Source organism: Vidua macroura, chromosome 27 (assembly GCF_024509145.1).
Source record: "Vidua macroura isolate BioBank_ID:100142 chromosome 27, ASM2450914v1, whole genome shotgun sequence".
Classification (NCBI taxonomy): domain Eukaryota; kingdom Metazoa; phylum Chordata; class Aves; order Passeriformes; family Viduidae; genus Vidua; species Vidua macroura.
Window position 1 is genome coordinate 2147262 of NC_071597.1, and position 25832 is coordinate 2173093.

The window sequence follows — 25832 nt, forward strand, 5'->3', positions numbered from 1 at the left end:
CCTAAGGCAGCTCCCGCAGGTGACAGCAAGTCCCACATTTTGTTCAGTGGAAAAACTTCAATTTGGTGAATACCAAGATAAAATCAAAAGGGGCTTGAACACAGAATTTCAGGAAAGAAAAGCTTTAAACCAGGAGAAATCCTAGTCCCAGGGCAGCTCTGGGAACGGGGACAGCCCCCAGCAGCACCTCCAGCATCAAATCCAGTTTTCTGGGGACAACCAGCTGGGAATTTGCCCCCAGAGGGACAGAACGAGGTGCACAGCACCCCCTGCTCCCCCAAACCCGCCGGATTTCCCGGCCTGGCCCAGCCCAGCTCCCACACTGGGAGCACTGGGATCGCTGAGGTCGGGCTGGCCCGGGGCTCGCTGCCAGCCCTGCCCAGCGGCTCCCGCTCCTCCCGGCCCTTTGGAAGCCGGGATTTGCTGCTTCCCGAGCCCGGCACCTTCCCCGGCTCATCCTGCGGGGGCTGCGGAGAGGAAGGGACGCCAAAAATATCCCGTAATTACAGAGGGACGGGGCTGGAGCCCGGCCGGGCCAGAGGCAGCTCCAGGCTCTGCTCCTCAGGAACGGGCAGGGAGGAACATTTCGGGAAAGATCCTCCATGCCCTGAGCCCCAACATCCCTGGAGTGGCTCAGGGAATTCCTGGGGATGTCAGGAAAAGGAGAGAGCCCTGTGAGCACCCTGGGCAGCCAAACACCCCCAGCCTGTCCTGGAGTGTCCTGGCCTGGGATATCCTGGAGTGTCCTGGCCTGGCTTGGGATGTGCTCTTCTGCTGGAAAAATCTCATACTGAGGCCCTTTTCCTGCAAATTCCTATTCCTTTCTTCTCCCACTGGGATGGAGCCCAGGAGCCACAGCAGCGATTTCTGTTACCAGTTTGGGATGAGAATCCATCCATCCATCCATCCATCCATCCATCCATCCATCCATCCATCCATCCATGCCTCCATCCATCCATCCATCCATCCATCCATCCATCCATCCATCATCCATCCATCCATCCATCCATCCATCCCTCCATCCATCCCTCCATGGATCCATCTCTCCATCCATCCATCCATCCATCCATCCATCCATCCATCCATCCATCCACAGATCCATGGATTCCATGGATCCCTCCCTCCATCCATGGATTCCATGGATCCCTCCCTCCATCCATGGGTTCTGTGGATCCCTCCCTCCATCCATGGATTCCGTGGATCCCTCCCTCCGTCCCTCCTCCTCTGCAGTGACTCACAGGGAGCAGCAGCTCCCGGTGAATCACCAGGAAAACTTCCTGATCCAGCCGGATCCGCAGGGAGAGCTCCCCTGGAGAATCCCAGAGTCCGAGCCAGGCCCTGCTCTGCCCAAACAATGCCAGGGCTCCGTGCAGAGGAGCCTTTCCCGATGATCCCGGAACCTTGGGATGGTTATTGGGATCCGGGCTTTCGGGATCCCACTCGGGATCACCTGTCCCTGTTCCTTTTGGGAACCTCCTCCCTGGCAGAGCAGGAGACACCAAAAGAAGGGAAAAAGGAGTCCCTGAGTTGGGATAAACCCCAGCCACGGTGAAATATCCACAGCACCCCCATCCCCATCCCCATTCCCTGGGATGGAATGAGGAGGAATTCCCTGTCCCAGCTGGTGGCAGGAGCCGGAGCGGGGCGGGATGCTCGGGGCTCCCTCGGGAAGGGGAGCGAGGAGGACACAGCCCATGGAATGTCCTGGGCTGGCAGGGAAGGGGGGCACTGGAGGGGCTTTGGCTTCCTTCCAGCCCGATCCAGGCTGGGATTCCCGGATTCCTGATGATTCCCTGATGATTCTCTAATTCCCCACCAACACCCCGCAGAGCTGGGAATGGTTCAAACACCCCAGCACAGCTCGGGAATTGTCCCTCTCCCCGTGCCCTTCCCACAACACCAATATCCCTCTCTTTTTGCCCAGAAATCAGGGATAAATTCCCAGCAAAAGCCACGCCGAGCTCCCGGGAGGTTCCTGCCTTTGCCCGGGGAAGCAGCACCCTCTGCTGCCCTTCCCGGCAACCCAGTCCTGCTGGAAAACCTCGGCAGGGCTTCCCCTCACTGCCACTTCCCCGGGGCTTCCCGGGGAGTTTGGCTCACCAGGAACCCGCTGGAATTGCCCCAAATCCCCGTTTTGCTGGGATCCTGCTCCTTCCCAGCTGCTCCGGGCTCAGGCTGGGCCTCCAGGGGCAGAGAAGCCTCCTGCTCCCAGCTCAGGAAAGGATGTTCCAGGTGTGCCCAATCTGGGAGAACTGGGATCAGCAGGCGTGGTGATGAGGGGCTGGAACGGGTTTTTCCAGAGAAAATGTGGGTGCTCCATCCCTGCAAGTGTCCCAGGATGGGGCTTGGGGCACCCTGGGATGGTGGAAGGTGTCCTGCCCACCGCAGGGAATTAAGATCCCTCCATCCCAAACCGTTCCACGAGCTGTGATCCCAAAGCAGGCCTGGACCCGGGAACGTTCCAGCTCCCTGGGCCCTGCAGGGAGGTGTCAGGTCCCGTCTGGCAGCTCCGGGGGCTGAGCTCTCCTGCAGGAAAGCCACTGGAGCCTTTGGGATCCGTGGTTTCCTGGGGATGTTTTCTTTTCCCTCTCCTGGCTCCCGTTTTTTTTCTCCTGCACCTCTGGTGGTTTCGGGGCCGCGTGGGCCGGGCTGGGGAGGGCAGGAAAGGCTGAGATAATTACAGGGGATGATCCCAGGAATAGAGCTGCTCTTCCCTGGCCAGGAGAGGCTGGTCCGGCTCTTTCCGTGGGTTTGGGACAGCAGGGGGGGGCCGGGGGCACAGGGATTGTCCCCATGGATTGAGGATCACAATAGGAACAGCTGAAGTCACTGCATGGATTTAGCTCCCGTTTCTTCCTGCTTCCCCCGGTTCCTTTTGGGAATATCAGCCTCTGTTCCCTGCCACATCCTGCCCCAAACCATCCCAGCAAAAGGGAGCAGCCAGCAGGAGTTCCAGTGGGAGAAGGATCAGGAAGCACAGAGCAGCTCCTGGAAATTCAGGGAGATCTCGGGGAATTTACTGAGGGAAAACTCTTCTGGTCCCAAGAACGGCCTCAGGTTGTGCCAGGGGAGGTTTAGGATGGGTATCAGGGAAAATTCCTTCATGGAAAAGGGGAAAACTCCATGTGGGGAAAACTCTTCTTGTCCCAAGAACAGCCTCAGGTGCCAGGGGAGGTTTAGGATGGGTATCAGGGAAAAATTCCTTCATGGGAAGGGTTTAAAGCACTGGAACTAAACAAAGCAGGATGTCTGGGAGAGACTCAACCCCGAGGCTGCTCCAGTCCCAATCCTAAAACCCCCAGGCCTGGGGATGGGTTCCAGAGGAGCCCTGGGGACACGGAGGAGCAGCTGCTGCTCCCTGGAGCTGCAGGGAAAGCAGGAGTCACGGCTGGAGCAGGAACATGCTTTTATTGAGGAGTGGGTACAGGAGCAGCACAGCCCAGCAGGGACGGGAGCAGGAGCACGGCCTCGCCCCTTCCCTGCTCCAGAGCCACTGCCTGGGACATTCCTGGGAATGCCAGCTGGGCAGCAGGGACAGCAGGAGTCAGTAATGCCCACGAGCAGCGAGGGGCTGGGGCTGGTTTGGGGCTCCAGGAGAAAGGCAGGGAGCCAGAGGAGCAGCAGGGAACTTTTCCAGTCAGGATAGGGCAGTGGTTGATGGGAATGGCTCCCACCTTCCCAGGAGTGCTTCATTTCACACCCTGTTCCGTGAGGGATCACTGGGATGGAGGAAATCAGCACTGGGATCACTGAAATCAGCACTGGGATCACTGAAATCAGCACTGGGATCAGGGAATCCAGCACTGGGATCACTGAAATCAGCAGTGGGATCACTGAAATCAGCACTGGGATCACTGAAATCAGCAGTGGGATCAGGGAATCCAGCACTGGATCACTGAAATCAGCACTGGGACCAGGGAATCCAGCACTGGGATCACTGAAATCAGCACTGGGACCAGGGAATCCAGCACTGGGATCACTGAAATCAGCAGTGGGATCAGGGAATCCAGCACTGGATCACTGAAATCAGCACTGGGATCAGGGAATCCAGCACTGGATCACTGAAATCAGCACTGGGACCAGGGAAATCAGCACTGGGATCACTGAAATAAACACTGGGATCAGGGAATCCAGCACTGGATCACTGAAATCAGCACTGGGATCACTGAAATCAGCACTGGGACCAGGGAATCCAGCACTGGATCACTGAAATCAGCACTGGGATCACTGAAATCAGCACTGGGATCACTGAAATCAGCCCTGGGACCAGGGACTCCAGCACTGGGATCACTGAAATCAGCCCTGGGACCAGGGAATCCAGCCCCTTCCCAGGGCTGTCCCCTCTGCCAGTGACACTGGAGCCACACAGGGACGGGTGGCACAAGGACAGTGGTTTTACTGGGAGGCCATTCTGGGATATTTCTGCTGATGGGAGGGAGGAATCAAAGGGTTTTTTTTTTTCCTCTGCCAGGGAATCCATCCCTCCCTGGAGCACAGCAACCCAACAGCTCCTGGAATTGGTGCTGGGAGTTCTTGTGGCTCTTTGGAAAAGGCCAAAGTTTGGATTCCTTCAGCCTGGAGGGGAAAAAAAAAACTCCAATAAAAAGGGACCTGCAATTCCAGGAAGGCTGCTCTGGGAAAAAACATCTCCAGGGGAATACACTCAGCAGGCTGTTTATGTACAGGAACTCAGCAATTCCACGAGATACACACCAGGAAAAATGGGAATTCTAATCCAGAGGTGCTTCCAGCAGGGCTGTGGTGGCTCCAGGAGGGGGTGACAGGGACACCCAGTGGCTCCCTCAGGTGCAGGAGGTGCAATTCTGGCTGTACAACAGGAACTAAGTGAAGATCTGCTGGATCCTAGGGAAAACTGCTGGGAGAGAGGGGGAATGATCCCACTAAAGCTATTTCAGACAGGGAACGGGACAGGAGCCCAGAGAAGCATTTCCAGCATTGTCCAAGAGCCAGGGGTGACCCCAGCAGCCAGGGAAGCTGCAGGAGGGACAGGGGGACGGAGCAGGACAGCAGGGACAGGGACAGGCCCAGCAGCCAGAGCTCCTCAGCTTCCTGGGGCTCCCAGACACTTCCAGTCCTCGCGGCCTCACTGAGGCCGAAACATCCGAGTTCCTCAGAACTGTGGGGACACGGGGCCAGGCCAGGCCAGCCCGGGGGTGACCCGCCCTGGGGACACTGCAGCAGCCAACCACCACGGCACCACACGGATCCCTACGGCGCTTCTCTGCTGGGGACACTGGCGGGGACACTTAGGTGCCCTTGGGAGGGGTCCACTTCAGGCAGCTGGGATCCATGGTCTTGTTGCTGTTGGACCTCTTGGCCTCCTTGGCGATCCACTCATCAATCAGGTCCTGGGGAGAGCAGGGGAGGGGCAGGTCAGGGCTGATCCTGGTGGGGAATCACCCCTGGGACAGCAGCACAAAGGGGAGGGGGGCTCAGCCATTAATGCCTCAAAGGAACGGCAAAACAACAGCAGAGTTACAGCAAAACAAGGCCAAAACAACACCAAAACAACAGCAGAGTTATAGCAAAACAAGGCCAAAACAACACCAAAACTACAGCAGAGTTACAGCAAAACAAGGCCAAAACAACACCAAAACAACAGCAGAGTTATAGCAAAACAAGGCCAAAACAACACCAAAATAACAGCAGAGTTACAGCAAAACAAGGCCAAAACAACACCAAAACAACACCAAAGCAACAGCAGAGTTACACCACAACAACAGCACAATAACAGGAAAGTAACACCAAAGTTACCCCAAAAGAACAACTTCTCCCCCATGGAGTTTTCTAGAAGCCCTTCAATCGAGCTCCAAAGGGGCCCCAGGGAAGGGAAAAGGTTTGGGGTTCAAACCCCACCACCCAGGGATTGATCAGGGAGGGAACAAGCAGGAGCCGTGCAGGGTTCCACCAGTCCCGTTCACAGCGGGCCAGGGAGGGTTGGGTTGGATTTTAGGGAAAAGTTCTCCATCCAGAGGGTGATGGGCACTGGAACAGGGAATGGGCAGGGCCCCGAGGCTGCCAGAGCTCCAGGGGTGTTTGGATACCCCTCCCAGGGATGCTCAGGGTGGGATTTTGGGCTGTCCTGCAGGGCTCATTCCTGCCCTGCTGAAGAACAAGGTCAAATTCCCACCTCCTGTTTTATTTGGAGATGAGAACGAGCAGGCTGGAGAACCCAAGGAAGCCCTGATTGCAGCAAGGAAAAGGAGGAGAACCCAGGGAACCTCTGATTCCAGCAAGGAAAAGGAGGAGAACCCATGGAAGCCCTGATTGCAGCAAGGAAAAGGAGGAGAACCCAGGGAACCTCTGATTCCAGCAAGGAAAAGGAAGAGAACCCATGGAAGCCCTGATTGCAGCAAGGAAAAGGAGAACCCCAGGGAACTTCTGATTCCAGCAAGGAAAAGGAGGAGAACCCAGGGAAGCCCTGATTGCAGCAAGGAAAAGGAGGAGAACCCAGGGAAGCCCTGATTCCAGCAAGGAAAAGGAGAAGAACCCAGGGAAGCCCTGATTCCAGCAAGGAAAAGGAGGAGAATCCATGGAAGCTCTGATTGCAGCAAGGAAAAGGAGGAGAACCCAGGGAAGCCCTGATTGCAGCAAGGAAAAGGAGGAGGTGAAGGGAGATGCCCCCAGGAAGGCCCAGGCTCACCTGTCTCTTGAGGACCAGGTGTTTGCCCTTCCAGTACTTGAGCATCTGCAGGGCCTGCAGGGTGCTGACGATGTCCACGGGGTTCACGGCGGTCTCCTGGCTGATCTCTGCAATCAGAGCCCACCCAGAGCCTCTGAAACAGCCCCCAGAGCCCAGGGCTCCAGCAGCAGCTCGGTGCAATCCCCTCAGGAATGTGGGACTGAGCAGGCACAGCCAGGATTGCAGGGGTTTGGGGGTGCAGGGTTTGGGATCTGTAAGAAATCCCCTGAGAGAAGATGCAATCCTGCTTTTCCAGGGTACCTCGTGTCCCCAGGAAATCCCCAGGTGCCACCAACAGAGAAATACCATTAAAGAAAGGCCAAATATTCTCAATATTGGCTGCTGGAGCCTTTTTTTTTTTCTTGTTTGTTAAAATAAACATTCTAATACACAGCTGGATGAAGCTTTTTGCTGAATCTTTTAAAAACTGACGTTTTTTCATCAAGCAGCCAATTCATCCTTTCAAAATGCTGCAAATGGCCCATTCCCAACCACAGGAACATCCCATGAAACTCAGTGCTCCACAAACACCTGGGTGGGTGAGGCAGGCCTGAGAGGCACAGGGATGTTCCCAAAATCCCCCCTGACCTTTGATGGAGATCTCCTTGCCCTGGAAGTTGTGCAGGTACCGCAGCAGAACTTCCTTCCAGTAGCTCCTGTAGCTGATCAGGCCCAGGTCAGACAGGGGACGCTCAGGGGAGCCAACTTTTTCTTCTACTTTAGACAGCAAATAGCCTAAAAAATGTAAAAATAACCATGCTTAAACGACTCAGGAACAAGCCAGGATGGAAGCTGCTCCAGCAGCAGCAGCCAGGTGAGATTTCCTGGTGGAGCTGGAGGGATTTGTCCCTGGAATTTCCCCCCCAACACTCACTGAAGTCAATGAGCATTTTGCCATAGCCTTGTCTCATGTACTGGGGCATGGTCAGGATGCAGGACACGTTGTAGTTGAGGAAGGAATTCTTCTCCTGGAAACAAGAGCAGGGGCAGAACTCAGAATTTTTATTCATTTAGCTGTTTTTTTTTAAATCATGGTGATAAATATTTATTTTAATGTATTTTCCTCCACATTCCTTCCCAGTTTCTTTCTCCCTAACGAAGACACCACTCTGCTTCCTGGCAACAACAATTCCTTGGAGCTGGTTTGGCTTTTGCTGGGAATGAGAAAAGATTGCACAACACCTGCAATCCCTCAGCAAACAGAACAACCCCTGCAGCTCAGCCTTGGACTTTTATCTGCTCCCAAAAGCAGCAAATCCTGAGACTGCAAAAGGGATTCAGTGCTGATAAGGGGGCCCTAAATCCCATTTTAGTGAGGTGGGGGATGAATGTTTTCCACTGACCTTGGAGAAATACCCGATCAGGTGGCAGCCAGTGTTGTCAGCCTCCGTCATGACATAGAAGAGGAAGGGTTCCACATCATAATAAAGGGTTTTGTGGTCCAGGAAAAGCTTTGCCAGCAGACACAGGTTCTGACAGTAGATCTGGGCACAAAAAAAAAAGAGATGCAGGTGTTTACTCCAGTGGGATACCCCAAATGTGGGCAAAACCACCTGGGAAAGGACAAAAAGAGTCAGAATCTGAGAAATGATGGGGAAACAGAGCAGCTGGGCCAGGAAACAATTCCATTGGTGACAGAAATGGATGAGCCTGAATCCCACCCCTCACCTCTGCTGGGTGAGACGCAGAGGGAGCTGCTGGGAGCACCACAGGAGCAGCAGCAAAACTCCTGCAGGAATGGCCAAACTGCAGCAGCCCCTGCGTGAGCAGGGCCAGCAGGGCCACCCTGGCAGGCTGCAGGGCCAGCAGGGCCACCCTGGCAGGCTGCAGGGCCAGCAGGGCCACCCTGGCAGGCTGCAGGGCCAGCAGGGCCCAGCCTGCTCCCTCTCACCTTGTTCTTCTTGCCGTCCACCTCGAACACGGAGATGGAGCCCTTGCGGTAGATCTCGTCCCCCGGGGGGTGCTTCCAGACACACTTGGCCTGGGACAGGGACAAAAGCGGGGCTGTCACCGCTGGCCTGGGGACAGCAGCTGCTGCAGGGGGACAGGGAGCTGCAGCCTGGCCTGCTGCTGCAACCCAGCCACGCCAGCCTGGTGCCAGACACTGCCACGTGCACGGGCTGAGCCTGGCTGGGCATCGGTGCCACAGCGGCATTCTCAGAGGGAATGAGCCACTCCCTGACCCCACAGCAGCATTCCCAGTGGGAATGAGCCACTCCCTGACCCCACAGCAGCATTCCCAGTGGGAATGAGCCATTCCCTGACCCCACAGCAGCATTCCCAGGGGGAATGAGCCATTCCCTGACCCCACAGCAGCATTCCCAGCAGGACTGAGCTCTCCCTGACCCCACAGCAGCATTCCCAGTGGGAATGAGCCACTCCCTGACCCCACAGCAGCATTCCCAGTGGGAATGAGCCATTCCCTGACCCCACAGCAGCATTCCCAGTGGGAATGAGCCATTCCCTGACCCCACAGCAGCATTCCCAGCAGGACTAACCCCCAGCCCTCACCATGTGCCTGCGCAGGATGGTCTGGCTCTTCATGTACTTGAGGCAGAACTCGCACATGTAGAGGCGCCCGAGGCGCGCGTACTCCTCGGGGTAGGGCGAGTGGTACCACGTGTCCAGCTCGTAGCGCCCAAACGCGATGGTCTTGATCATGTTGCTGCCCTCAGTGATCTGCCCCTGCAGCCTCAGCTTCTCCTGCCCCAAGGGAAAAGCAGGGTTAGCCAAAAAGTTTCATTCCAAGAGGCAGGAGGGGAATTGGGATTTGTTCTCCTGGAGGAAATCGGTTTCGAGTTTTCTGGATTTGTCTTTCATGAAATTCCTACAGCTCCTCGCCACTCCCTGCTCCTTTCCTGAGCCACAGGGACGGGGCTATGAGGAGCAGCTGAGGGTGTTTATCCTGGAGAAAAGGATCAGGGGACATCTCCTGGCTCTTCAGGGTGCAGCCAGGGTGGGGCCAGGCTCTGCTCCCAGGGAACTGCAGGACATGAGGACACTGCCCCAGGCTGTGCCACGCCAGGTTAGGCTGCACGAGGAGGAATTTCTTCCCAGAAAGAGGGATCGGGAATTGGAAGGGGCTGCCCAGGGAAGTGCCGCCATCCCTGGAGGTGTTTAGAAGAGCCTGGATGTGGCACTTGGTGACAAGGTGGTGTCAGGTCACGGGTGGCACTCGATGACCTCAGAGGGCTTTTCCAGCCCAGTCCATCCTGTGGCTCCATGACACAGCCCAAGGTGCCCCAACTGTCCCAGGAAAGCATCAAAGGATCGTTTGATCCCTCTCTGGAATGGGATGTGGCTTTGGGAAGCTCCTCGGGAGCTTCAGCAACACCAGCCTGTGAACTCAGTCACGGGCTAAGGCCAAGGTGGCTTTTGCTGCCACCAGCCCTCAGCAGGGACACTGAAGCTGTCACTGTCCCCCGGGAGCACCCCTGGAATGTCACCACACATTCCTGAGCACAGAGCTCAGCTCCAGCACTCCCTGGGGATGCCTGGCACTCACCCCCAGCCCGGGCTGACTGTGCTGGCCTGGAGCTGCTGCCCAGCTCCCCGTGCTGCCTCCAGGGTCCCACAGAGCCCCCGGGGCTGTGCCAGGGGCAGGGATCTCACCAGGTCCTCGGAGGCGCGGGCCTGAGCCCTGCGGAACAGCTCCAGGTCGTACTCGCTGGTCAGGTTCTCCAGGAGAGGCTCCCTGGTGTTGCCATAGGTTTGCCTGTGCTCCTGGAAAACCAAAGGACAGCGCTTTGGCTGCTGAGCTGTTGGATCCTGCAGCTTTTCTAGCTGGGAGTGCTGCAGGATGACTGGGAGAGCCACACTCCATCCCCGGGGGGGGTGAAAGGATAGAATTCCTGCTTTTACCATGTATTTCTCCTTCTGCTCCTTGCTGAGCCCTGAGTTCCTCTTCTTCCTGAGCTCAGCCACCTTCTCTTTGTACCGCAGCTGCCTCTCTGTGGGGGCCTGAAAGAAAGCCCAGGTGGGACCTTGAGAGGCTGCAGCCCCTCCAAACCCCCCCCTTCCCTGCCCACTCCAAAGAATTCTGTCCTGGCTGCCATTCCATGAGGTCTGAGCCAGATCCTCTGCTAATCACAGGGCACTGCAGCTGCAGCACAGGAATGCAAAGCAGGAAATTTTCCTTCCCACCACAGGACAGGGTGAGCTCCCCACAGAATGCTCCGTGCTGGGGAAGAGCTCCCAGCTGACTCAGGGACTGGGAAATGTCATTCCCCTGGTTTGTCTCTCTGCTGGTTACTCAGAGGGAAATTGCAGTTTACAGCTCTGCAGGAATTCCCTGGTCCTGCACATCCAGATGAAGGGGAAGGATCATCCTGAGAACACAGCTCTGCTCTCCCTGCCTGCTCCAACCTCACTGAGGGGATCCAGGGAATTCCCCCTCTGGAATGGCAGCTGGGCAGGGTCAGGATTGCCCCAGCAGCTCCTCAGGATGTGGAGAAGGGAGCCCGGGCCCCAAGCCCTGCGCTGGGAGCTGGGAGCTGAGGCTGTGCCCCTTACCTGGTGCCTGGTGGCGTGCCTGTTGTTGTCATCCTGCCTGTGGGCCAACATCCGCTCCTCAATCTGCTTGTCCCGGCTCTGCGCTCGCACCTGGAGGCCAAAATTCACCTGTCAGGGCTGCAGCCACCTCCTGTCACCCCCTGCCCTCCCAGGTGAGACACACAAATGCTGCTGCCGCACAGCCAAGCACAGCAGCACACAGGTGTGAACTGTTTGGTGCTCACAGATCACAAGGCTCAGCATTTTGTCCTAAAAATCCCAAAGGAGGAGAAATCAGAAGGCAAAACCATTCAGGTTTACCTTGCACTCATCTGCTGAGAGGTTGTGGTAGAGAGGGCAGCCCGAGATGGAGAAGTGGCGCTCGTGCTTCCCGGTCAGGTGTCCTGCAAGGGGTCAGAAAAACAACAAAACTTGTGACAAATGATACAAAATTTGTGACAAATGATTCCAAAGAGGTGGAGGAAATGTCCCAGATGGGCAGATCCCTCACAGGATCATCGACAGGGGGATAGGAGGAAGAAACTTCCTGGTTTCTCACACTAAGCCAAAGCGGCCAGGGATCTCTGCAATAGTTTGGCACTGAAATCCTGTTTCTGGCAAAAACCAGTTCCACAAATCTGGGACATTTCCTCCCACACCTGTGCTCACCCTCCTGTCTGCTTCCTCATCCTGTCACCCCCCAAAACAGAAAACACCTCCAGGAATAACATCCCTGTATTTATGCTTCACATCCCTTCTCCAGACCCGCTCCTTGACATTCCTGACCCTGATTCCCTTCCTACTTTTAGGATTTCCACCCAGCCAAGCAGGAATCCCGGAGCAGGACTGCCAGGGCCGCGGGGATTACCCAGGGAGTTGCAGCCAGGAGTGGGACACTTCATGTTGAAGTTGTAGCTCTCGTGGAAGCGGCGGCGCTTGGGCCGGTGCGAGAGGTCGCTGCCCGAGTCCTTCATGGACATGTCCTTGGCCAGGCTCTCGTCGTGGGACACGTTGGGGCTGGAGATGTCGATGTCGGACTCCGAGGACGGCGCGTTCCCCGTGGGCGTGCGGGGCGGCGACTCGTCGTGATCCGCCGCGTTTTTGGTGTCTGGGGAGGAGCAGAGGGGACAGAGCTGAGGGGAGAGCTCCCGAAAATGCCTCAGGGGCTGCACAGAGCCTCTCCCACCCCGGGAGCAGCATTCCCTGTCCTTCTGGGTACCAATGTAGTGCTCCCTGTCCCTCTGGGTACCAATGTAGCATTCCCTGTCCCTGTGGGTACCAATGCAGCGTTCCCTGTGCTCTGGGTACCAATGCAGCATTCCCTGTCCCTGTGGGTACCAATGCAGCATTCCCTGTGCTCTGGGTACCAATGCAGCATTCCCTGTGCTCTGGGTACCAATGCAGTGCTCCCTGCCTCTGTGGGCACCAATGCAGCATTCCCTGCCCCTCTGGGTACCAATGCAGCATTCCCTGTCCCTGTGGGTACCAATGCAGCGTTCCCTGTGCTCTGGGTACCAATGCAGCATTCCCTGTCCCTGTGGGTACCAATGCAGCATTCCCTGCCCCTCTGGGTACCAATGCAGTGCTCCCTGCCTCTGTGGGCACCAATGCAGCATTCCCTGTGCTCTGGGTACCAATGCAGCATTCCCTGTCCCTCTGGGTACCAATGCAGCATTCCCTGTGCTCTAGGCACCAATGCAGCATTCCCTGCCCCTCTGGGTACCAATGCAGTGCTCCCTGCCTCTGTGGGCACCAATGCAGCATTCCCTGTCCCTCTGGGTACCAGTGCAGCATTCCCTGCCGCTCTGGGTACCAATGCAGTGCTCCCTGTCCCTCTGGGTACCAGTGCAGCATTCCCTGCCCCTCTGGGTACCAATGCAGTGCTCCCTGTGCTCTGGGTACCAATGCAGCATTCCCTGCCCCTCTGGGTACCAGTGCAGTGCTCCCTGCCCCTGCGGGTACCTCTGTCAGAGAAGTCCACGGCCTGCTCGGTCTCGGAGCCGGAGGAGCGGGTCTGTCGCAGCGGGTACTTCTTGGGGGTGACAGGAGCCGGCTGCTGCTGGCTGCGGGTCACCCTCCGCGTGGAGTACACCGGCTCGTCCGGCCCGAACGCCGGCGGGTTCCGCACCGGGCTGGAGTCTGCTCCCGGGGAAACGGGACAGTTACACCGGGGGACACCGCGGGGACACCATGGGGACACCACAGAGACACCACAGTCACACTGCGGGGATACCACAAGAACCACAGAGACACCACAGGAACCACGGGGACACCACAGTCACACCACAGCCACACCACAGCACTGAGGGGACACCACAGTCACACCACGGCACCCACAGGGACACCACAGTCACACCACAGGGACACCACAGTCACACCACAGCACCCACAGGGACACCACAGTCACACCACAGTCACACCACGGGGAACACCACAACACTGAGGGGACACCACAGTCACACCACAGCACTGAGGGGACACCACAGTCACACCACGGCACCCATGGGGACACCACAGTCACACCATGGGGAACACCACGGCACCCACGGGGAACACCACAACACTGAGGGGACACCACAGTCACACCACAGCACCCACAGGGACACCACAGTCACACCACAGCACCCACAGGGCCCCCCTGTCCCTCGCTGACTGACACCCTGCCGCTCAGTCCTGCTCACGTCACCTTGCCTGATAAAATCTCAGGACACTTGGAGCAATCTGGAGTGACAGCAGCTTTCTCCGGGTTTAACAACTTAATTGACCCGTAATTAGCACCCAGCTCCCATTTGGAGAAGCAAAGATCCCTTAGTTTAGATAAGAAGCCATAACCCTGGGGAAGAGCAGGATTGCCTGTGGAGCTGCAGCTGGGATTTGTGTGTGGGGCTGGAAGAGCCTTGCCCCCGTTTAAGGAGAAGCTTTTCCCCAGTTTAAGAAGCTTCTCTCCAGTTTGGAGAGAAGCCTTGCCCCGGTTTAAGGAAAGGCTTTTCCCTGGTTTGAGGAGGAGCCTTTTCCTGGCTGGAGAAACCTTTCCCCCGTTTGAGGAGGAACTTTTCCAGGGTTTGAAGAGGAGCTTAACCCCGGTTTAAGGAGGAGCCTAGCCCCGGTTTAAGGAAAGGCTTTTCCCTGGTTTGAGGAGGAGCTTAGCCCCGGTTTAAAGAAGAGCCTTTCCCGGGTTTAAGGAAAAGCTTTCCCCAGTTTAAGGAGGAGCCTTTCCCCAGTTTAAGGAGCCTTGCCCCGGTTTGAGGAAAGGTTTTCCCCAGTTTAAGGAGCCTTGCCCTGGTTTAAGGAAAAGCTTTCCCCAGTTTAAGGAGCCTTGCCCCGGTTTGAGGAAAGACTTTCCCCAGTTTAAGGATCCTTGCCCCGGTTTGAGGAAAGACTTTCCCCAGTTTAAGGAGCCTTGCCCCGGTTTGAGGAAAGGCTTTCCCCAGTTTCAGGAAGAGCCTTGCCCCGGTTTAAGGAAAGACTTTCCACAGTTTAAGGAGGAGCCTTTCCCCAGTTTGAGGAGCCTTGCCCTGGTTTAAGGAAAGACTTTCCCCAGTTTAAGGAGGAGCCTTTCCCCAGTTGGAGGAGAGCCCTTCCCTCACCCTGGGAGCTCTGGCTGAGCCGGGCCGAGGAGCGGGTGACGCGGGCGGATCTGCGGGAGGTGCCGTCGCTCTCGGAGCTGTCCGTGTGCTCGGGATCCGTGGAGAAATCCGAGTCCTCCGTTCCATCCGAGCTGCTGCCCGCGTTCCTCTGCAACGGCACGCGCTGCACTGAAACGCTGTGCTGCTACCGCCAAAAACCGCAACAAACTCAGCGAATATTTCATATTCTCCACAGCCTTCAGCAAGGGTGACCCATGAGGTTTAGGCCAAGTCAGGGATTCTTTTTTTCTCCTTCTTTTTGTGTCTCCTGCTCTGGCAGTGAGGAGTTTCCAAAAAACAAACCGGGACAGGTGATCCCTCAAGCCCGAAGGGATATTCCCACCACGGGGTGTCACTTCCAGGATATAAACTGGAGGAATTATCAGAATTATCCCAAAACGGGGTGGGGAAGCAATCTGGATGTCAGAAGGGCGCCTGGCACCGGTCAGCAATTGCAATTTTTTCTCCTTTCCCTTTCTGTTATTTAACACCAACACAGTATTTTACTTCATTTCTCATTATTACGCCGCCCACACTCCAACCCAAAAGCTTTAATTTTATTCCCCCCCCCCCCCTTCCAGGCTAGTGCCTAATTTCCAGGTGCGGTTGAACGGTAACACCGTGAGGGGAGGCCGGGGGTCTCGGCAGGTGCCGGTCGGGGCCGGGGGGCGGCTGCGGGAGCCCGGCGCGGGCAGGGCCGTGAGGGGGCGGCGATGGCGGCGGCCGTGAGGGGACCGGGGAGGGGCGTGGCCGCCATGAGGGGGAGTGGGCGGGGCGCCTCGCGCCGGTGGCGGGAGCGCGGCCCCCGCGCCGCTTTGTTTTGCCCCCAGCGGAGCCGCGCCGGCCCCAGCCAATCACAGCGTGCGTGGGCGGGGCCGAAAGGGAGGCCCACCAATGGCAGCCCGAGGAGCAAAAAGGCGGGCCGCCACCGCGCGTGACTGACAGCGAACGGCAGCCAATCAGCGCCAGGCTTGCTCCCACGGCAACGCCGGCCGTGGCGGGGGGGCCGCGGCGCGATGGGGGAAGGGAGAATCGAGGCTCGCGCGGGGAGGTGACCGTTGGGGGCGGGGATGGACAGCAGCAACAGCCAATCAGCGGCCAGCCCGGCACTGAGACCCGTCCAATAGACGGCCGGTTCTCCGAGCGCGTGTCCAATCGGAAACGGCAAGGGGCGGGCCCCGCTGGCGGCGCGGGGGAGGGGAAACGGCAGCCGTTGGGGGTGATGAGTGACAGGCAGCGCGGCCAATCAGCGCGCGGCCTGCTAGTGCTCCAGCCAATCAGGGAGCGCGGGAGGCGGGCGCTGGGGGCTCAAGGCCGCTATTTTTCCCCCAGTTTTGGAGCCGGGAGAGGGAGCGGAGGGGCTGGGGAAGGGCAGAAAGCAGCGGCCCGAGCTCGCCGGTCTCCCCGCCGGCCGCCTCCCCCGTTTCCCGGCCGTGCTCACCTTCCTGCGCTGCATCCTGGGCGGGGGCAGCGAGGTTGCCTGGTCCCCGGCGCCCGCTGCCCGCGAAGCGGCGGTGGCCGCCGCGTTGTTGCTGCTGGCGGACTCCGTGGTGACAGCCGTGTCCCCCGCCCTGCGGCACGTCTGCTCCTGCGGCGCCAGCCCCGCTCCCGCCGCCGCCAGCCGCTGTTCCCTGCTCGGTCCCTCACGCTTCCGCCGGGACGCGGCCCACACCCCCGTCACGTGACCGCGCGCCATCTTGGAGCCGGGCAGGCGCCGCCGACAGTGAAGCCGCGCGCCGCCATCTTTGATTGGGGCAGCAGGCGGGGGCGGCCGTGGCGGCCGCCATCTTTGATAAGGGCACAGGCCCGGCTCCCGTTACCGGGGCCGCCGTGTTGAGTGCGGGCAGCGCCCGCTGAGGCGGAGGAGCTTCCAGAGCTCCCTCGCGGTGTGGAGAAGCCTCGGGAATTGCAGCACCGGCAGCTCCTCCGCGGAGCCTGCGGGAAGCAGCGCCCTGGAGGTGGGATGTGTGGCCCGGGGATTGTGAATCGTGTTGGAATTCCCGGAAGGATGAGAGGAACTGTGAAGGACAAAGTGCCATGGCGGGGGTTCGTCCCTCCCCGGCCCCGCCGAGCCCGGGAACCTCCCAGAGGCGCGGCTTGGAGCAGCGGGAGCGACTGAACGGGGCCTTGGGAAGGGCGGAACGGAACCTGGCCGGGATCCGACACCTCCGCCCCGCCGGGTTCGAGCCGGGCCCAGACCGGCGGAAGGACCCCGGAAGGCCCCGCTCGGCGTCGCACAGAGTAGGCGGAGCCACTCCGCCGGGACCACCAATCAGAGCCCGTCCCTCTATCCCGCCCCCTCGGCCCAGCCAATCGCCGCGCTCCACATCGGGTGGCGCTCCCGCGGGCGCCGCGCATCGAGGAGGCCCCTGAGGTTGGGGTGCGCCCGGTACTGCCTGCGCCGCCCCGCACACCGCCGGTCCCATCGCGGCCGAACCGCGGCGGGCTCAGCCCCGGGGAGGGCTCGGCGATCGCGGTGCGCGGCCCCCGCCCGGCCCCGCGCCGTCCCCAGCGCGCCTCGCCCGCCTTTCCCCCAGCGGCGGGTCCGGCGGCGCGTTGGGCGGCGCGGGGCGGGGCGGGCGCGGCGGGGCCGATGAGGCCGCCCGGGGCGCCGCGGGATGTGGCGCTGGAGGTGCCGCCCGCGCTGAGCGGCCCCGCCGCCACCATGGGAGCGAGCGCGGCCGCGGGGCTGCCCGAGCGCCTCCGCCTGCCCGTCTGCTTCCTCGGCGTGTTCGCCTGCTACTTCTACTACGGCATCCTGCAGGAGAGCATGTGAGGGGCGCGGGGCGGGGGCACCGGCGAGGGGCGCGGGGCTGGGGGCTCTGGGGAGGAGGGACCGGGGCAGACCCGGGCAGCCGGAGCGGGCCGGGGCGCGCCGCTCCTTGCCGTGTTCTCGCCTTCCCCTGCGTTCTCTCCCCGGTGTCCCCGGTGCCGGTCCCGGTGTCCCCGGTGCCGGTCCCGCTCTGTCCCGGTGTCCCCGGTGTCCCCGGTGCCGGTCACGCTCTGTCCCGCTCTGTCCCCGGTGCCGGTCCCGCTCTGTCCCGGTGTCCCCGGTGTCCCCGGTGCCGGTCCCGCTGTGTCCCGCTCTGTCCCCGGTGCCGGTCCCGCTGTGTCCCGGTGTCCCCGGTGTCACCGGTGTCCCGGTGTCCGTCCCGCAGCACCCGGGGCCGCTACGGGGAGGGCGCGAAGCAGGAGAAGTTCAAGTACGCGCTGACGCTCGTGTTCATCCAGTGCGTGATCAACGCCGCCTTCGCCAAGCTCCGTAAGTCCGGTCCCCCCGGTGCCCCCCGGTGCCCCCGGTGCCCCCGGAGCCCCGGGCCGGTGGCGGCGGGGCCGGGGCCGCTCCTGAGCCGTCGCTGTCCCCGCAGTGATCCGCCTGGTGGACGCGGCGCGGCCGGACCGCACGCGGGGCTGGCTCTACGGGGCCTGCTCGCTGTCCTACCTGGGCGCCATGGTGTCCAGCAACTCCGCCCTGCAGTTCGTCAGCTACCCCACCCAGGTGGGCACGGGGACACGGGGGGACACGGGGACACGGGGGGACACGGGGGGACAGCTACCCCACCCAGGTGGGCACGGGGACACAGGGGACACGGGGGGACACGGGGGGACAGCTACCCCACCCAGGTGGGCACGGGGACACGGGGGGACACGGGGGGACACGGGGGGACACGGGGACACAGCTACCCCACCCAGGTGGGCACGGGGACACGGGGGGACACGGGGGGACACGGGGACACACGGGGGGACAGCTACCCCACCCAGGTGGGCACGGGGACACGGGGGGACACGGGGGACACGGGGGGACAGCTACCCCACCCAGGTGGGCACGGGGACACGGGGGGACACGGGGGACACGGGGGGACAGCTACCCCACCCAGGTGGGCACGGGGACACGGGGGGACACGGGGACACAGGGGGACACGGGGACACAGGGGGACACGGGGGGACAGCTACCCCACCCAGGTGGACACGGGGACATGGGGACACGGGGGGACACGGGGGGACAGCTACCCCACCCAGGTGGGCACGGGGACACGGGGGACACGGGGACACGGGGGGACAGCTACCCCACCCAGGTGGACACGGGGACACGGGGGACACGGGGGGACACGGGGGGACATGGGGGGACAGCTACCCCACCCAGGTGGGCACGGGGACACGGGGACACACGGGGGGACACAGCTACCCCACCCAGGTGGACACGGGGGGACACGGGGACACGGGGGGACAGCTACCCCACCCAGGTGGACACAGGGGGACACGGGGGGACACGGGGGGACAGCTACCCCACCCAGGTGGACACGGGGGGACATGGGGACACAGGGACATGGGGACACAGCTGCCCCACCCAGGGGACATGGGGACCCTGGCTGTGACACCGAGGGGACCCTGGCTGTGGCACCCACCCTGCCATTTTCCTGGGGTCACAAGAAGGGACAGAAATAGTGGCAGTGTCACCTGGCAGGGATCTGGGGCCGCTCCCTCTGAGGCAGGGGCTGAGCTCTCCCTGCAGAGTCTCAGCTGCCCCGGGGGGCTTTGGGGGTCTCTCTCTGTTTGGGGGTCTCTCTCTGTTTGGGGGGCTCTCTCTTTGGGATTTCTCTGTTTGGGGGGCTCTCCCTCTCTGGGGCTCTCACTTTGGGCTCTCTCTCACTCTGGGGGGCTCTCTTTGGGGGCTTGCTCTCTCTTTGGGGGTCTCTCTCTCTCTTTGGGGTCTCTTTGGGGGGCTCTCTCTCCTTTTTGGGGGCTCTCTCTCCTCTTTGGGGTCTCACTTTGGGGCTCGGCTCGTTAACGCCCATCTTCCCTTCCCAGGTCCTGGGCAAGTCCTGCAAACCCATCCCAGGTGAGAGCTTTGCCCGTTTTTGGGGGGTTTGTGGAGTTGTGGGGCTGGGCTGGCTTCCATCCCAGGGAGGGGTTTGGGGTCAGGGTGTGATGTTCTGTCTCCCCAGGCATGATTTGGGAACGACTTTGTGGGGTTTAATTCCCGTGGGTGGATTTTGGGGCCGTTTTTGACCTCCCTTTTCCCAGTGATGCTCCTGGGGGTGACATTTATGGGGTTTAATTCCCGTGGGTGGATTTGGGGCAGTTTTTGAGCTCTCTCTCCCCAGTGATGCTCCTGGGGGTTTCTTTTTGGGGTTTAATTCCCGTGGGTGGATTTTGGGGCCGTTTTTGATGTCCCTTTCCCCAGTGATGCTGCTGGGGGTTTCTTTTTTGGGGTTTAATTCCCGTGGGTGGATTTTGGGGCCGTTTTTGAACTCTCTCTCTGCAGTGATGCTCCTGGGGGTTTCTTTTTTGGGGTTTAATTCCCGTGGGTGGATTTTGGGGCAGTTTTTGATCTCCCTTTCCCCAGTGATGCTGCTGGGGGTGACCCTGCTGCGGAAGAGGTACCCCCCAGCCAAGTACCTGTGCGTGCTGCTCATCGTGGCGGGGGTGGCCCTGTTCCTCTACAAGCCCAAAAAAGGGACAGGGGACACCGAGCACGTCTTTGGCTACGGGGAGCTGCTCCTGGTGAGTGCAGGGACCCCACAGGGACCCCACAGGGACCCCACAGGGCCGGGCCTCAGGGGTGACACCTGGGAGGAGCCCCGGGGGACTCAGGTGGGATTTACTCCTGGAAGAAATCCTGGGACTCAGGTGGGATTTACACCCTGACCTGGGGTAAATTCCAGGGTTTCAGGTGGGATTTACACCTGGGATACACCCCGGGCTCCCAGGTGGGATTTACTCCTGGGTTACACCTGCTCCCAGGTGGGATTTACACCTGGGATACACCCCGGGCTTCCAGGTGGGATTTATCCCCTCACCTGGGATAAATTCCAGGGTTTCAGGGTGGATTTACACCTGGGAGAAACTCTCAGGTGGGATTTACTCCTGGGTTACTCCTGCTCCCAGGTGGGATTTACCCCTGGGTTACACCTGCTCCCAGGTGGGATTTACCCCTGGGTTACACCTGCTCCCAGGTGGGATTTACTCCTGGGTTACATTTGCTCCCAGGTGGGATTTACCCCTGGGTTACACCTGCTCCCAGGTGGGATTTACCCCTGGGTTACACCTGCTCCCAGGGGGTTACACCTGCTCCCAGGTGGGATTTACCCCTGGGTTACACCTGCTCCCAGGTGGGATTTACTCCTGGGTTACACCTGCTCCCCCCTCCAGCCCCTCTGGCCGTCCCTGTCGGGCGCTGCTGGTCAAGGGGGAATCGCCATTTCCCTGGGGAGAAGAACGGGGGCCTGACCGTGTGCCCCGTCTGTCTGTCTGTCCCTGTCTGTCCCTGTCTGTCCATCCCCCATCTGTCTGTCTGTCCCCCATCTGTCCCCTGTCTGTCTGTCTGTCCCCATCTGTGCTCTGTCTGTCCGTGCCCTGTCCATCTCTCCTCATCTGTTCCCATCCTGTCTGTCTGTCTGTCCCCTGTCTGTCTGTTCCCATCTGTCTGTCTGTCCCCCATCTGTCCCCCATTTGTCTGTCTGTCTGTCCCCTGTCTGTCTGTGCCCCAATGTCTGTCTCCCATCTGTTCCCTGTCTGTCTGTGCCCCATCTGTCTGTCTGTCCCCCGTCTGTCCCCTGTCTGTCTGTCTGTCCCCCATCTGTGCCCTCTCTGTCTGTCCCCCATCTGTTCCCTGTCCGTCTGTCTGTCTGTGCCCTGTCTGACTGTCTGTCCCCCATCTGTTCCCTGTCTGTCTGTCTGTCCCCCATCTGTTCCCTGTCTGTCTGTGCCCTGTCTGTCTGTCTGTCCCCCATCTGTGCCCTGTCTGTCTGTCTGTGCCCTGTCTGTCTGTCTGTCCCCCATCTGTTCCCTGTCTGTCTGTCTGTCCCCCATCTGTTCCCTGTCCGTCTGTCTGTGCCCAGCTGCTGTCGCTGACCCTGGACGGGCTCACGGGGGTGTCCCAGGACCACATGAGGGCTCACTACCAGACGGGCTCCAACCACATGATGCTCAACGTCAACCTCTGGTCCACGCTCTTCCTGGGGGCAGGTGAGGAGCCAGGCTTGGTTTTCTTGGGGGTTTTTGGGGTTTTTTGCTCAGCCCTGCCCCTCCCTGGGCTCTCCTGGAGCTCCCAGAGCAGCTCCTGCCCCAGCTGGGAGCTCAGATGGAGCCCAGGAGGGCTGGGAGCTGCCCCTGGCGCTGGAGCGGCTTTCAGGTCCCTTCCAGCCCAACCATTCCGGGATTAGCACTCCTGATTAATTGCTGGGGAGTGTTCTGCTGGAATTTGATCCCAGTTAAGGCTCTTCCTTTCACTAATTAACCAGGAGGGCGATCGCTTCTGCTGCTGGTGTTTCCTGCTGGCGTTTGTGGGGCTCACTCCCTGGTTTGGGGGTCCTGAGCCCAACCTGACCCCACGTGGGCAGGAATCCCCACCCAGGCTGCTCCTCCCACGCTGTTTTCCAGGGATCCTATTCACAGGGGAGCTCTGGGAATTCCTGAGTTTCACGGAGCGTTATCCCAGCATCATCTCCAACATCCTCCTCTTCGGCCTCACCAGCGCCCTGGGCCAGGTCGGTGCCCTGGGCTGGGTCCCACGGGGTCAGGGATGGGATTTTGGGTGGGGTTTCCTTCCCTGGGAGGGGCTGGGATGGAATTCCCAGGGAATCTGTGGCTGCCCCATCCCTGGCAGGGTCCCAGGCCAGGTTGGAGCACCCTGGGATTGGGGAAGGCGCCCCTGGATGAGCTTCAAGCCCCCTCCAGCCCATCCCAGGATGCCATAAACCCACTTGAACCCAGGAAGATGCAGGATTTGAAGGGAGATCCTTTGGGATTTCCCCCTGGCTGCCTGTCCTGGCAGTGCCAGTGACGGGGGCTCCGTTCTGGTTGGGGCAGAGTTTCATCTTCATGACCGTGGTGTACTTCGGGCCCCTGACCTGCTCCATCATCACCACCACCCGCAAGTTCTTCACCATCCTGGCCTCCGTGGTGCTCTTTGCCAACCCCATCAGCCCCATGCAGTGGGTGGGCACCGTCCTGGTGTTCCTGGGTGAGTTTTGGGGGGGGGAAACCCACGGGATCCCTGCCCTGGGAGCTCCTCAAACCCATGGGAACGGGACGAGGACGCTCCGGAGGGCGTGCGGGACGGGCAGAGCGATTCGGTCCCTTCCAGCTCATTCCATGGGTGAATTTGGGGATATTCAGCTGATTTTTCCCAAAATTCCCATCTCCCTGCTGGTTTGAAGAACACAAACCTTGTGTTTTGTCTCCTGCCAGGCCTTGGGCTCGATGCCAAATTCGGGAAGGGGGTGAAGAAGACGTCGCATTGAGGTCGATCGGGCGACCCCGCAGTTGGAATGAACTTTTAATTTATTGTCTTGTACCTCAGAATCTGGTGTGGAACTGGACTCAGGACAGGGAACCAGAAGGAAAGTGTGTGGAATTTATTTTTGGGTTGAGTTTGGTTTGGTTTTTTAATTCTAAATGGTCTCTAAAATGTAATCCTTTAGTTTGAGGTGTAATTTTGCTTTTTTTTTGTGTAATCAGAGCTGCCCCTGAGCCGAGCAGCAGCAGCAGCAGATCCTTGCCTTAACAGGAAAACACAAATCCTTCCTATCTTTATTAAAGAAAACCAGACAATGGCTGCTTCTCTGGGACTTTTTTTGGGGATTTGGCTGATTTGGGGGGGACCCAGCTCTGCTCTCCAGGGAGGGAGAGGAATGATCCCAGTTCTTTGGGGTAATCCCGGGATTAAAGCCTTGTTGGAGGCACCCCCTTCGTGTTTTGGAATTTTCCAGAGGGTCGGAGCAGCCCCTTGGATTTTCTCCCAGTGGGATGTGTCAGCAGGGAAGTCCTGGACTGCCTCAGCTCCCTGTCCTGGCTCCCAGGAAATGAGAATTCCCTAAATTTGGGGCAGCTGTGGGGCTGAACCCTCTGGGACGCCCAGGGCAGCTCCTCTCCCATCCCCTGGGATCCCCCAGCAGGAATTCCCAGAGTCCTGACCCCTCCTGAGGAGTCTTTGGGATGTTCCTGCCTGGATCCAGCTGTCCCTTGGAATAAACCCTGAAAGAACAGGGTGGGATTCGAGGAATTTCCATCCTCTGCTGCTTCTTCTTCTCCAAGGCACTTTGGGAGAGGGAAGATTCTGTTCCTTGGATTTTGGGCTCTGCTCCTTTTTTCTCCCAACCCGAGGCAGGGCTTGGATTGAGGGGAAACCTCAGGAGACTCCTTCTGTCCCCAAGGAGGAGCCAGGGATGCACAAAGTGCTGCCAGAGCATCCAGGGAAGGGCAAAAGGGATTTTAATTCCTGCTGCCAAGGCCTGTTGGGTTTATTCCTGGCAGGAAGTGACCGAGGGAGCCCCATCCAGCCCTGGGATCCTGGGAGGTGTCCCAGGGTGGGACTGGATGGGATTTAAGGTCCCGTCCAGCCCCAGCCATTCTGTGATTCCCGGTGTAAATGCACCTGGAGGCAGCTCAGAATTCCCAAGGGACAAATCCCAGTGCCCAGGGTCTCCACAGCTCTCTGGGCTTCACTGGCTCCGGCTCAGCCCCAGCTTGGACCAGACCTTCTCCAGCTCACGGGATGCAAATCCAGGTAAATCAAAGATTTTTGGGGTTTTCTCAGCTCTGGGAGTGGAGCTCCCTCTGCCTTGTGCAGCTTTGGGATCAGGAGCTCTTTCCCAACAGGAATTCTGGGGCAGGAGCGAGGCTCTGGAATGTTCTGGGGCTGGCCTGGCAGGGCAGGACGTTCCCGCAGGGAATTCCTGGGGGTTGCTCTCCCACAGCCGGGGCCGGGCTGGCCCCGGGCAGGGGGAGAATTTGCAGGTGCAGATGGCTCGGGCCGAGCTGAGCAGCTCTGAACCGATCCCAGTTTTCCTCCCTCCTGGATTTTGTTGGCTTCAGATCCCAATTTCAGCTCACTCCGGCCTCAGTTACCGGCAGGGGGAACTCTGCTTTAACCATTCCCAACCAGCACCGGGAGAAACCCAACAGAAAGCGGCTCCTGTGCCATCCCTGCTCGAGCCAAACCCAGCTGCAAATCCAGCTTTTCTCCAGGTTTTTCCCCCCTATTTTCATTTTGTTTTGTCCTTCCCAGCCACCAGCAGAGCCCCTGGAGCCGGGCTTGGAGCTGAAATCCTGCCCTGCTCCTCCCGGCTCGGCATTGTGCCTGGAGAACGTTCCCGCTGGAATTCTCCCGGGAGAACGTTCCCGCTGGAATTCTCCCGGGAGAACGTTCCCACTGGAATTCTCCCGGGAAGCTCCATCAGGGGAGGATCCCCCTGCAATCAGAACCGGGCCGGGAAGGGGAGGTGGGATTGAGGAGCTGAGCCCGGCACCCGCAGCGGGAATTTGGCAGCTCCGCTCCCTCTCCTTTCATCCCCACCGCTCCTCCTGCAGCTCCAGCAGCAGATGGCTCAAAAAAAAAACCAAAAAACAAACCCCAAATGTTTGAAGAGGGAGGTGGAGGGGACTGAAATTTTGGCTATTTTGTAGGGATGGAGATAATCGTGCAAATGATGGTTTTCTGGTCATGGGAGAGTAAAGGTGGGCAAGGAATTGCTGTTATTCCCTTGGGATCTTGGCGTTCCTTTGAAATACCTCGAGGATGTTTTGGGGACAGCAAGGAAAGGTTTCCAGGCTGGAGGATGATTTGATTATTTGCTTCCCTGAAGGTTTGGTTTAACTGTCCCCACATCGAATCAAATATTGGGATTTTCCCTTCACAAACTCGCTGTTTGGAGGCCCCAGGAGGGAGCTGGAGGCAGCCCTGGGGCAGGAGCAGAGGCCAGCAGCAAACTCTGCTCCAAATACCCCAAACCCTGAATATTCCAAGGCAATAAACCCCTCGTTTGTTAATTTGTTTTGTTGTGAGCGTGGCTGGGAAAACAAAATCCTGGAATGGTTTGGGCTGGGAGGGAGCTGGGCTGGAGGCTGTGCTCCCCGAGGACGAGCTCCTGTTTGAGGGGAAAAGCTGCCTCGGGATGAATTTGGGGGACTTTGGGGACAAAGCTCTGGGCCCCCCCACCCCGCAGGTGCCGAGGTTTGGGGAGAGGGAAACAATTCCACAGCAGGATGAGGTTTTAATGAGTGTGGGA

The 25832-nt window shown here is 59.4% G+C and overlaps 2 protein-coding genes across 2 annotated transcripts; one reads left to right on the forward strand and one right to left on the reverse strand.

The window, feature by feature from the left end:
- Nucleotides 1-3389: 3389 nt before the first annotated feature.
- Nucleotides 3390-16526, reverse strand: KAT7 (lysine acetyltransferase 7). Its single transcript, XM_054000339.1, has 15 exons — nucleotides 16262-16526; nucleotides 14782-14929; nucleotides 13157-13333; nucleotides 12063-12302; nucleotides 11516-11598; nucleotides 11216-11305; nucleotides 10565-10663; nucleotides 10316-10426; nucleotides 9215-9406; nucleotides 8595-8684; nucleotides 8047-8187; nucleotides 7578-7671; nucleotides 7292-7438; nucleotides 6665-6771; nucleotides 3390-5369 (listed from the first exon to the last, which is right to left on the reverse strand). The coding sequence occupies exons 1-15, from the start codon at nucleotides 16514-16516 to the stop codon at nucleotides 5268-5270; spliced, it is 2076 nt and encodes a 691-aa protein (XP_053856314.1). The 5' UTR covers nucleotides 16517-16526; the 3' UTR covers nucleotides 3390-5267.
- An 882-nt stretch (nucleotides 16527-17408) lies between these two features.
- On the forward strand, nucleotides 17409-23378 carry SLC35B1 (solute carrier family 35 member B1). Its single transcript, XM_053999992.1, has 9 exons — nucleotides 17409-17592; nucleotides 17979-18082; nucleotides 18189-18319; nucleotides 19630-19660; nucleotides 20168-20325; nucleotides 21663-21789; nucleotides 22204-22310; nucleotides 22633-22786; nucleotides 23014-23378. Exons 1-9 carry the CDS (start codon nucleotides 17414-17416, stop codon nucleotides 23064-23066), a joined length of 1044 nt encoding a protein of 347 aa, XP_053855967.1. The 5' UTR covers nucleotides 17409-17413; the 3' UTR covers nucleotides 23067-23378.
- The last annotated feature ends 2454 nt before the right edge of the window (nucleotides 23379-25832 follow it).